This window comes from Orycteropus afer, unplaced genomic scaffold, assembly GCF_000298275.1.
Source record: "Orycteropus afer afer isolate SDZICR_OR568_19922 unplaced genomic scaffold, OryAfe1.0 scaffold00039, whole genome shotgun sequence".
Classification (NCBI taxonomy): domain Eukaryota; kingdom Metazoa; phylum Chordata; class Mammalia; order Tubulidentata; family Orycteropodidae; genus Orycteropus; species Orycteropus afer.
The window spans coordinates 7550428-7563813 of NW_006921626.1; the positions used below are offsets into that span (position 1 = coordinate 7550428).

Genomic DNA, 13386 nt, shown 5'->3' on the forward strand with positions numbered 1-13386 from the left:
ACCACTCATACCACCCTTACCTGGGTCCCTGTGGCAGATTCCTCCTCTGTCCCGTTCCTGGGCCTTTTAATCCCCTTTCTCCTGCTCTCCTGCCCTGCTGTTTTGTGTGTGCCTGGGTTCCCTCTCCTCACCTGGATCCCTGCGGCTGACAGCTCCTCTGTCCCGGTTCCTGGGACTTTTAATCCCCTTTTTCTGCTCTCCTGTGCCTGGGTTCCCTCTCCTCACCTGGATCCCTGTGGCTGACCGCTCCTCTGTCCCAGTTCCTGGGACTTTTATTTCCTTTCTCCCGCTCTCCCACCCTGCTGCTTTGGGTGTGCCTGGGTTTCTTCTCCCCACCTGGATCCCTGCAGCTGACTGCCAAATAGTGAGCTACAAATCCATATATAATCATCTAGGATACAACTATTAGTCTTTATTTATCTGGAACAAAAGAGAAAGAAGGGGACCCAAGAATCAGAGAAGGAACTGGACTACATGACTAATTATTTACATGAACCACTTCCTCCTCCACCTTGAGACAAGAAGAACCACACAGTGCCCAGCTACCACTATTGAATGTTCTGATAAGGAACATGGTGAAAGAAATCTTAATGAAAAGAGAGAAAAATGTAGAACAAAATTTCAAATACTTAAAGAATCCAGACTCGCTGGATTATTGAGACTGTATCCCTGAGTTACGCATCGAATCCTGAATTGAAACGATCCCCTGAAGTCACCTTTAAATTAAGTAACAGTTCAGCCTGAACAATAATGACTGTCATGCCTGAATATGGAATTACTTAAAAAACTAGTAATAACCTATGTAAGACCAAAGGTTCAACAGCTATTTTAAAGCATAGAAGAGAAGGTTGAGGGACAGGATGATTAAGTAAATGGAAGTAAAACAACTAAAACAGAAATAACAAGAATATTGACACACTGTGAAGAATTTAACCAACGTCACTGATCATTATGTCTAGAAACTGTAGAACAGGAAGAGGTTTTTCTGTTTATATTTTCACCAAAAATTACTATAATTCACCATATTAACAGAAAGGAAGGAGAAAATCACTTGATCAAGATCAAACATAAAACAATAGTATTTGATATAATTTAACACCAAGTTATGATAATAACTTAGCAGGCTAGAAATAAAAGGGAATTTTTCTTCATCTGGAAAAGTATTCACAAAAAATTTTTAGCAAACATCATACTTAACGGTAATCTTTGAAAGTGTAATCTTTTACGCTGAGAACGACACAAAGATGACTTCCATCACCACACCTATTCAATGTAATACTGTATGTTTGACATACATATGAAATGAGGCAAGAAAAAAGCGGGACATCAGGATTCAAAATGAGGACAGAAAACTGTCTATTACAGATGACATATTTGCATACATAGAAATTTCAAAAGCATCTAAAGGCAAACTACTAGAATTCATAAATGAATTTAGCAAGGTCTTTGAATTCAAGGTCAATATAAACAAATTAAAAGTTCCACTCGTTCCAATTAAAACACACCATTTACAACGGCATGAAAAACATCATCACATATCTAGGAGTAAATCTATCAAAAGATGGGCAACTGGAAGATTCAATACTGCAGACATGTTAGTTTTCCCTAAATTATAGTTTCAACACAATTCAAATAAAAATTTCAGTAGTTTCAACTGGACTAACTTTAAAACTTCTGAGGAAGTTTAGAGGCCCAAAAAATTGCTAAGGCAATGCTAAAGAATAAAGGTGGAAGATTTTTACTATCAGATATCAAGATTTATTACAAAGACATAATAACTAAGATAGAGTGATACTGACAGAATGAAAGAAACATGAAACAATGGAAAATAAGAGAAAATTCATAAATATATATATTAACATGAATAGGCCTGGGAAGCACAACGCAGGAGTGAAAAACTGTGAGTTGCATGACTGTAAGTATATTATGTTTCCAGTTATCTAAAAATTTAACATAAACACTATGCAACACAATTATATGTAAGAATATATACAACCTTGTCCCTTGTCAGCTCTACTATATACCTGAGAATTCTTATAGAACATACAAATAAACTTACAGAACCATTGTCTGCCAACCCTATACAAACACATGTGATGAAAGCATTAAAAACAGACTCTACAAATACAGATGGAAAAAGAAAAGAAAAACAACTATATACTAGTGAAGCCTCATGGTTACTCATTTCCCGGGTAAGATATTTAATGCTAATTTGAAAAATATATATATATCTATCTAAAAAAAACATTATAAATTAGGAGAATAAAATAAGAGAACAAATGTAAGGTTATGTATTTTACCTTAATGGGACAGGCTGAACATCAAATGGAAATTCTTTATTATATGTAAGAATATTCTTTAGGACTAGAATAAAATAGAGAAAAAGAAGTATGAATTGTTCCATTAATCACATACAAAAATTTTATCTTAACGTGGCTAATTTTTAATTAATTTTACTCAGCATATTCTTACTTTTAAAAATTCCCAACCTTACCATCGTTCCAGAGCCACAATGCACTTGTCCATTGAAGGTCTTAGCAAAAAGAAAATGTTCAGAGTATATATTCCAGGTACCCAGTATATCTGGAAGACTATCAGATCTCCAATGAGAGTAAGTTTTAAAGTCTCAGAGCCCTCATGGAAACTGAACCCTAAAATAGTAATTCTATGTACGAGGACCTAAGTGAGACACAGGATACACAGAGAAAGAAAATACCTCTTTCCTGGAGTATTTCAATGAAACGAATGGCATCAAAGACGACCAATTAAAGGTTTATAAACATCTTACTCTATGTCCTAAGTAGATTTCCCAATGTCATCAAACTATTAAAGTTTATAGTAGCAAAGTTTTAATTTCTAGACTCCTTTTATGGAAAAATGTATTATTTTAGAAGTATATCACCAGGTCTTTCTTCTGATGTGTTTCTAGGTGGACTCAAAATTCCAACCTTTCAGCTAGCAGCTGAACACATTAACAATTTGCATCACCCAGAGGCATTATAGATACATATATATGAATGTATGTATATGTACATACTCACATACATTCTAGACTTCATCTCTCATACTTTGGTCATGTTGTCAAGAAGGGACCAATCTCTGGAGAAAAATATCATGCTTGGTAAAGTAGAAGCTCAGCGAAAAGGGGCAGAACCTCAATGAGATGGAGGGACATAGTGGCTGCAATAATGGGCTCACACATAGCAAGGATTGTGAGTATGGCGCAGGACCAGGCAGTATTTTGTTCTGTTGTACAACAGGGTCACCATGACTCAGAACAAACTCAGCGGCACCTAACACCAACAACATATACATAAAACACACACATACATAAAACTTACAATTTTATTATAAAACCCATACATACACAAAGAAGGATTTACCTTCTATTTTGTTTGTTTGTTTTATACGTTAACATCAAGGCATTTTCACAAATCCCGTATTTTAAAAAGGCTTTATTATACTACAAAGTTAACTGTCAGTCTTTTAAGGACATTGTAATTGAAAATATGTAAGGTGTTGAAGAGATCTTACATTAAATAAAATGAAATACTAGATATTATGTCCCTCTTTTTTTTTAATTGTGAATGGGGTGAAAGTTTACAGACCAAGTTCACTTTCCATTCAGCAGTTCACATACAATTTGACTCATGGCATTGACTACAATTTACTACAATGCAACAGCTCCCCTCCCACTTCCTCCCCATAGTTCCCTCTTCCCTGTGTTCATCCCTCCATGCCCTCCTGCCCCGAGCTATCTCCCAGTGCATTAAACAGCCCTTCTTTCTCCCACGATTGTTCTCTCCAAGGAGTGTATCTACCTCAGGTAAATGTTCAACTTATATGTTTATCTTTTGTTTGGCTGGAAGCCACAGGTGTGGGTTCAATTTGAGATCTGAAGGGCAGCTAGGGGCCAAAGTTTTGGTGCCTCCCCTTTTTCCCCAAATGATTTTGAATTTTGTTCCACATTGTTCTCACTTTTTATCCAGGATCTCCTACACAGATTCCCCTCCAAGAGGTTGACAGTAGTAGCTGGGCACCATCTAGTTCTTCTAGTCTCATACTCGTATAGGCTGTGGATCGCACGGTATACCAGTCACTAGGACTAATTCTTTCCATGAATCTTTGGTTTTCTTCATTCTTCTTTGCTCTGGATGAGGAGAGACCCATCGTTGCATCCAGATGGCTGCTTGCAAGCTTTTAAGATCCCAGTCACTACTTGCCAAAGTAGGAGGTGGAACAATGTTTTGTGTAGTATATTATGCCAATTGAGCTTGATGTCCCCTGCGACTATGGTCCCAAGCCCACAGGTTCAACTACTACTCACTCCCCCTGGGTAGCTGGCTGTGGCCAAGAAGTAACTACATCCTTGTCCCTTGTCAGCTCTACTATATACCTGAGAATTCTTATAGAACACACAAAAAAACTTGTAGAACCATTGTCTGCCAACCCTATACATAGTCCTGGGTACACTCCCCAAAGCATAGATATATCTCAGCCTCTTCACCCACCTATCCACCTGTATATCCATGTTTGCCTCCACTGACAACACAGTAGTGTGTGGGCAAAAGGGTTCATCTTTGCTGTCTGCACCTCCAATGTACCTCTCTCTATGTCTTCCTCTTCCTCAATGCCACCATGTTGATCACTCACATTTGGTACATTACCTTCTCTTCACCCAAATCAATACTTGTCTCTACCTATCTAACAGTGTTACCTACCCTCCATTCCCACCCCTGGTAACTAACAAGGAAAATGTCTTTCCATATAGAAACATTTCCTTGACTTTTATAATAATGGACTAATACAATATTTGCCCTTCTGTGATTCACTTATTCACTCAGCATAATGTCCTCCAAGTTCATCCATGTTATGCGGTGTTTTGCAGATTATACGTTATTCTTTAGGGTTGCACAGTATTCTATTGTGTGTATTTAGCAAAGTTTGATTATCCATTCCTGATGGACACCTAGGTTGTTCCCATCTTTTGGCTATTGTAAATAGTGCTGTGATGAACATGGGTGTGCATACGTCTGTTCTTGTCATACTTCTTTAGGATAAATACCTAGTAATGGAATAGCTGGGTTAAATGGTATTTCTAATTCCAACTTTTTAAGGAATCGCCATACTGCTTTCCACAGTGGTTATATCATTTGACAGTCCTGCCAGCAGTGTATGAGTCCCAATCTCTCCGCATCCTTGCCAGCATTTGTTATTTTCTGTCTTGCTGAACTTTGCTACTAGTCCTGGTGCAAGATGGTATCTGATTGTTGTTTTGATTTGCATGTCTCCAATGCCTAATGATTGTTAGCATTTCTTTATATGTTTGTTGGCTCCCTGAATATCCTCTTTGGTGAAGTGTCTATTCATGTCTTCTGCCCATTTTTTAATTGGATTGTCTTTTTGTTATTAAGATATTACAGTCTTCTATAAATTCTAGAGAAAAATCCCTTGTCAGATATCTCATTGCTAAATATTTTTTTCCCAGGCTGTATGTTCTCTTTTGACTCTTTTGGAGAAGTCTTTGGAAGCACATAAAAATTTGATTTTTAGAAAGTCCATTCATCTAGTTTCTCTTCTGTTGTTTGTACATCTTGGGTTATACTTGATATTCTATTTATGCCATATATTAGGGCCCCTAAATTTGTCCCTAGTTTTTCCTTGACAAACTCTATAGTTTTGGGTTTCAAATTTAAGTCTTTGATCCATCTGGAGTTCATTTTTGTGTATGGTGTGAGGTACAGATCTTGTTTCATTGTTCTGCCAATGGATATCCAGCTTTGCCAGCACCATTTATTACACAAACATTCTCTTCCCCATTTAATGGATTTCAGCCCTTTGTCAAAGATCAGCTGACCATAGGTCGAAGGATCTATTTCTGGGGTCTCAATTCTATTCCACTGGTCTATGTGTCTGTCATTGTACCAACACCAGGCAGTTTTAACCACTGTGGCTGTACAGTAGGTTTTGAGATCCGGCAGTCTGAGACCCCTACTTTGTTGTTCTTCTTCAATAGTGCTTTGCTTATCCGAGGTCTCTTTTCTTCCCACATAAAGTTAGTGACTGGTTTTTCCATATCCTTAAAAAATGTTGATGGGATCTGGACTGGGATTGCACTGAATATATAGATTGCTTTGGGTAGAATTGACATTTTCACAATGTTCAATCTTCCTATCCACGAGCCTGGGATGTTCTTCCATTTATGTACATCTCTTATGGTTTCTTGAAGCAGTTTTTTACATTTTGTTTATACAGGTCTTTTATGTCCCTGATAAGATTTATTTCCAAGTATTTTATTTTTTTTGTAACTATTGTAAATGGTATTGATTTCCTTATTTCTTTTTCAGCAATCTCTTTCCTGGTGTAGAGGAATCCAACTGATTTTTAGATGCTGATCTTGTATGTTGCCATGATGCTAAATCTCTCAATTAGTTCCAGTAGATTTTTGACTGAGGCTCTTGGGTTTTCTAACTATGGGATCATATCATCAGCAAACAGGGATAGTTTGACTTCTTCCTTACCAATTTGGATGCCTTTGATTTCTCTTTCTTGCCGGGCCTGGCTAAGACTTCCAGTACAATGTTGAATAGAAGTGGTGATAGAGGGCATCCTTGTCTGGTTCCTGTTTGCAAGGGGAATGGTTTCAGTCTCTCTCCATAGAGAATAAATGTTAGCTGTTGGTTTTGCATGTTGTTGTTATTGTTATGTGCCGTCGAGTCAGACCTGACTCATAGCGACCCCTCCATGGGATTCCAAGGCAGTATCACTATGGAAGTAGATTGTCCCATCTTTCTTCCGAGGAGTGGCTGGTGGGTTTGAATCACTAGCCATCTGGTTAGCAGTCAAGTGCCTTAGGCACTATGCCACCAGAGATTCTGCATAGATGCCCTTTATTATGGTGAGCAATGTCCCTTCTATTCCCATTGTGCTGAGAATTTTGATCAGAAATGGGTGTTGGGTTTTATCAAATGCCTTTTCTTCATCAATTGATATGATCATGTCGTTCTTTTTCTTTGTTTTATTTATGTGGTGGATGATGTTCCTTGCACACCTGATATGAACCTCATTTGAACTTAATGAATGATTTTCTTGATACGTTGTTGGAATCTACTGGTTAGGATCTTGTTGAAGATTTTTGCATCTACATTCATGAGGGATATTGGTCTGCAGTTTTCCTTTTGAGTGATGTTTTTGCCTGGTTTTGGTATCAAGGTTATGCTTGGTTCATAAAATGAATTAGGGAAGATTCCATCCTTTTCTATGTTTTTGAATAATTTGAGTAGTATTGGTGTCAGTTCTTCTCTGAATGTTTGGTACAATCTCTGTTGAAATCCTCTGGGCCAGCACTTTTTTTTTGTTGATACTTTTTTTATGACCTGTTCAATTTCTTCTTTTGTTTTGGCTCTGTTCAACTTTTCCACGTCAGTCTGTGTTAGTTTAGGTAAGTAGCATGTATCCAGAAATCTATCCATTTCTTCCAGATTTTCAAGTTTGTTGGAGTACAGTTCTTCATACTATCCTGACATCATCCTTTTTATTTCAGTTGGTTCTGTTGTGATGTCACTCATTTCGTTTCTTATTTGTGTTATTTGTATTCTCTTTTCCTTTGTTAAATTTGCCAGTGGTTTGTCAATTTTATTAATCTATTCAAAAAACCAACTCTGGTCTTGTTGACTTTTTCTATTGCCCTTCTGTTTTCTGTTCCATTGATTTCTGCTTGAATCTTTATTATTTCCTTTCTTCTGGTGACTGGAGGCTTTTCTTGCTGTTCTTTTTCTAATTGTCGGACATGTTGGTTTAAAGTGTTGATTTTGGCTCTTTCTTACTATAAACTGGCTTCTGATCACTGCTTTTGCTGTTCCCTAAGATTTTGGTAGGTTGTGTTTTCATTCTCGTCTGATTCAAGGAAATTTTGAATTTCATTTTTTATTTCTTCTCTTACTCAGTCTTTCTTAATGAGGGTGGTGTTCAGTTTTCATGTGTTTACTCTTAGTCTGTTGATCTTCCTATTGTTGATTTCTAATTTGATAGCATTGTGATCTGAGAAGATGCTTTGCAGTATTTCAGTGTTTTTAAATTTTTAAGGCTTGCTTTATGCCCTAACATATAATCTATCATGGAAAATGTTCCATGTGCATTGGAAAAGAATGTATATTGTGCTGTTGTTGGGTGAAGAGCTCTGTAGATGTCTATAAGGTCAAGCTGGTGGATTGTACTGCTTAGCTCTTCTACATCTTTGTTCGAGATTCTTTTCAGTTCTATCTTTCATTGAAAGTGGTGTATAAAAGCTTCCCACTATGACTGTGGAGTCATCCTTTTGACTTTTCAATTCTTTTAAAATCTGATATATGTATTTTGGGGCTCTTTCACTGGGTCCATAGATATTTATTATGGTTATATCCTCATGGTCAATTGATCCTTTAATCATTACATACATGTCCTTCCTTGTCTCGTATGGTAGTTTTTGTCTTAAAGTGAATTTGATCAGAAATTAATATTGCCACTCCTGCTCTCTTACAGTTGCCATTTGCTTTATATATCTTTTTGCAACCTTTGATTTTTAGTCTATTTTTGTCCTTCTCTCTAAGGTGTGTCTCTTATAGACAGCATATTGATGGGTTTTGTTTTCTTATCCAATCTGCAATTCTCTGTCTCTTGAGTGGTGCATTTAATCCATTAACATTCAGTATTATTATTGACAAGTATGAATTGGTTGCTGTCATTTTGTTATGTGTTTTTTCATAGTGTCCCTGGTTTGTTTCTTCCATATTTTCTGTGCTGACCTCATCATGTTTATGAATCGTGTTATCATTTCCTTTGTTACAGTTGTTTTAGTATTTGCTGAATATTTGTGCTTGTCCTCTTTTCTATTGCGATGTGAAGGTTTATCATTTTTCTTCGAGGTAAGCCTGTGATTTATTATAATTTTCTCCCCGAGTTCAGAACAATCCATTCTATCTTGCAACTCTCTTGACATGCTCACCATTTAAAAATTCTGTAACTACACAGTATTTTCCCTCTTTTTGGTTTGATGTTGTCCTCATTTGCCAATTGATGTCTCTGGTTCCCTGTTTAGTCTTGTAAGCTTATTTTACTTTGGATATGACCATAGCTGTGGTTTCTGGGTTATGTCATCTGTGTATTCATGGTCAGTTGTTTTTTGCTATTTTTGGTTCTCTGTTCAAAGGATTCCCTTTGGTATCTCCAATAAGGTTGATCTGGTTTTCAAAAATTCCCTTAATTTCTTTTCACCTGGAAATCTCCTAATTGCACCATCATATTTGAGGGACAATTTTGCCAGGTATATAATTCTTGGTTGAAAATTTTTCTCTTTCAGGGTTTTATATATACCATCCCATTGCTTTCTCATTTGCATGGTTTCTGCTGAGAAATCAGAGCTGATTCTTACTGGTTGTCCTTTGTAAGTAACTTTTTGTTTTTCCTATGCTGCTTCCAGGATTCTTTCTTTGTCTTTGGTTTTGATGAGTTTGATGATGATAAGTCTTGGTGATTTTCTTTTGGGGTCTATCCTGTTTGGAGTTCGTTGGACTTCCTGAATGGATATATTCTCATCTTTTATCATATCAAGGAAGTTCTCTTCCAACAAAATCTTGAACAATTTTCTCAGTGCTTTTATTTTTCTCTTTCTGTTCTGGAATTCCAATGACACATAGGTTATTCCTTTTCATGGTATCCCATATGAATCTTAGACTTTCTTTATTTTGTTTTGATCTTTTTTTCTGACTGATCCCTTTCCAAAGAAGTATTCAGGTATTTGTCTTCCATCTCATTAGTTCTGTCTTCCATTGATTCGATGCTACTCTTTGCCCTTTCAATATGTTAACTATTTCTGTCAATTTACTATTAATCTTCTGGATTTCTATCTGTAGATTTAGAAGAATTTCTAATTTTTCATTTATTTTGTCATTTTATTCTTGTATTTTCTTCTGAAATTCTAAGGCTCTGTGTTTTCCTTGATCTGTCTCTCAATCCTTTGAAGATCCCTAAATATAATTCTTTTGAATTGCTTATCAAGGAGTTCCAATGCTGCTTCTTCCTCAGGGATGTGTTCTGGGTCTGTATTCTGGCTCCCTCCTTCTCCTGCTTTATCCTGCTTCTTTGTGTGGACTGTGATGGTCTGTTGTGTCCAAGACTATGTGATTAGTTGTATTTAGATCTCTGTTAACTGTTTGTGAAAAGCAGCCAAGTCTGAGTTAGGCTCTTCTTGGTGGTTGTTTATCGTTGGTGCTTTGGTGGAGAAGGAAGTGGTGGATCTCACTCAGAAAGTGAAGCTGCAGGAGGTGTGGGTATAGTTGTGTTTTATGGGGACTGTTGCTGTGTCCCACCCAGTTAGACAAAAATAATAGCTGAATAACCATCAAAAAATTAAAAGAAAATTTATAAAAAACACACACTGTGTAATCACACCGGAGCAGTACCCAAAAAAAGAGAAATAAGGAAAAAAAAAAAAAACACAGTATCGGAGGAGAGGGTAATAAGAGCCATCAGAGAAGTCTCCATGCAATCCCTGGCTAACAGGGCTGATTTTTAGGGTAATGCTTAGGTCCTGCCACCACTTGGCAATATCCAAGCTGTCTGTGCCATCGTGATCGTTGCCAGACCGCAGCTCCCTATGTCTCCTTCTTTAGGTGTTTTCATGCAAATTCTTCTCCTAGTTAGAGCTTAGTCCACTTCTATATCCTTCCCTTCAAAGTTATGGGGTCCAGAATTACCTTCTATATCTGGTTTAATTGGTTCCACTTTTCTTTGTTGAAGAGGGTCTGTGCAATCTTTTTGCCTATTCCACCATCATACTGGAACTCTCAAGAAAGATTTATCTTTAAGAGAAGTCTTTAAACAAAAGTTCTCATTGTCAACAGATATTTTAGTAATTACATTTTGGCATGCACAGTTGAAGAAAGATGTTCTACAGTTGTGCCTACCTCTGGAGTGGTACTAACAAAAACTCACTGCCACTGAGTCAATTCCGACTCATAGCAACCCCTCTTTGGGTTTCTGAGGCCGTAACTGTGGAAGTAGATCGCCCAGTCTTTCTTCCAGTGAGTGGCTGGTGGGTTTGAACCTCCAGCCTTCTGGTTAGCAGTCAAATGCCTTAGGCACTATACCACCAGAGTTCCTGGAATGGTACTATTAGTATGTAATTAAATCCTTCATTTCTGGCTTATTGGTTCCCACTAACTACCTGTGATTATATCAAAGTGAAATAACAGCAATAATTGGGAAATTCAAAGGCTCCCATGATTTTTTACTCAACTTATTCAGCTTCTATGATTTTAGAGTCCTGCAGTTTAGAGATGATTTTAGAGTCCTGCAGTTTAGAGCTAACGTGGGTATAACATATTAGCATCCCATAGGAGAAAATCCCAAGAGCGCGGATTGCAATTGCACGACTCATTTCAACAGGGACCATCACTGTTTTGTTTATCACACTTCTTAGATATACTTCTTCTAAATTCTCCTGTGAGAGACAAATCTAGACTTGTGTCTACATTATCATTCATTCTTATCTTTCTCTCTCTTCCTCCAGCTCTTACACTCTTCATTCCTTCTTCTTTCTCTCTTCTTTTCAACAAATGTGCATGAGTATTCATAATGTTCCAATCACTGTTTTATGTAATAAAGATACGGCGGTGATCAAGACAGATGGGTTTTTGTCCTTAAAAATGAATCTTAGACCCTAGTCAAGAAAGGTAGATAATCAATAAGCCAACAAGTAACAAGATAATGTGAGATTATGATAAATGTTTAAGGATACAAGCAGAATGATTATATAAGTGGAACAGAATTTGAGCTATAGTAGACTGGGAAAGCCTTTCAAAACGAAATTGTTAAAAGACATTTGAGCTAAGACCAATGAGACTAACCAACCGTAAGTAGCTCTGTGGCATGGGCTTTTTAAGTATTAGAGAATGGACTATAGCAACATCAAGGCACTTGACTGCTAACCAGAAGGCTGGTGGTATAAACCCACCAGCCACTCCTCAAACGGAAGGTTGGGCAATCTATTTCCATGGTGATTCTGCCTCAGAAACCCAAGGAGGGTCACTATGAGTCAGGTCGGACTCAATGGCACATAACAACAAAAACAACAACACAGCAATATCAAAGGCTCTGGGGTAGGAACTGGTTCAGCTTGTTCAAGAACAGAAAGGCCTGTTGTGGTAGTTATGTTTGTGTGTAAACTTGGCTGGGCCTGGTTGAGTGGCTGGGCAGCTGGTGGTAGTTATTCCCCATGACGAGACTGGCAATCAACTCCATGGTGGGATCTACCATAAGCAGCTGAGTAGCTGCCTTTGGGATGTGGTCTGCTTCCTGTATATAAGGAGAAGCCTTGGGAATGGTCTCCAGCCTATGGCACGCTTGGACCCTGTAGGTAGCCATGTCATTGTTCAGCAGTCTGCCATGCTCTGCAGACCCTGGGACTTAAATGGACTTAAATTAATGGACTGCCATGTAGTTTGGTAACATTGGGACTGTGTCATTTTCTTTGTCAACCTTGGGCTTCTCAGCCTCAGCAGCCAGCAGCTGTCTGAGTGAAGAAAAGCCTCTAGCTTCAGTGGGCTGGGAACTGGAGGCAGAGCTGAAGCCCAAGACTGAGGGGCTTTCACCCAGCCCCTACAGCAGTTTGAACTTGGACTTAAATTCTCCAAATTTTAAGAATAAACTCTTGTTTTTAAGGCCATCCCATTTTGTGGTATATTCTTGTCAAAGCAGCACTAGGTAACCAGAGCACCTGTATAGTTGAAGTTTGATAAGCAAGAAGGAAGTGGCAAAAGAAGAAAGTTAGAAGGTATGAAATAAAATCCTAGCCTTGTAATTACACCATATGAGTTCAGCATTCACATAACTACTCTGAATCCAAGCTTGTCCAATTCTAAAATGAGAACACCCTTTCCTTCAGACTGATGAGAGAATTAAAATAAATAATGCATATGAAATTGCATAAGAAAATTTAAATTACCATAAAGTATAAGCCCACATTATTACATGATAACTCATTCCCTCCATAGTTTTCCTTTTCTAGCTAACTAGAATCTTATTATTTTCAAATCTCACTAAGAAGTGCTGTTTTTTAAATTATAAGAATACCCTTTCTAGATCTGGAGCATGGTTGGTCATTGTGAGTATTAATTAAACTCAATAAATGTCAATTAGTCATTTATATAGTAGTATGCTAGGCACTGGTAGCATAGTGGCTAAGGCACTTGACTGCTAGCCAGAAGGCTGGCAGTTCAAACCCACCAGCCACTCCTCGGAAGGAAGATGGGGCAATTCTATTAAGGATGCTATAGGAGATCGGAGCACTGGTAGCATAGTGGCTAAAGCACTTGACTGCTAACCAGAAGGCTGGCGGTTCAAACCCAC

General features: G+C 37.7%; 1 protein-coding gene across 1 annotated transcript in view; it reads right to left on the reverse strand.

Annotated features, from left to right (window-relative positions):
- Positions 1 to 13386, reverse strand: part of AIDA (axin interactor, dorsalization associated) — an 87219-nt gene that overhangs the window by 41560 nt on the left and 32273 nt on the right. The window contains exon 5 of the mRNA XM_007936949.2: positions 2301 to 2364. Coding sequence (XP_007935140.1) covers positions 2301 to 2364 — 64 coding nt within the window. The remainder of the gene's footprint in view (positions 1 to 2300; positions 2365 to 13386) is intronic.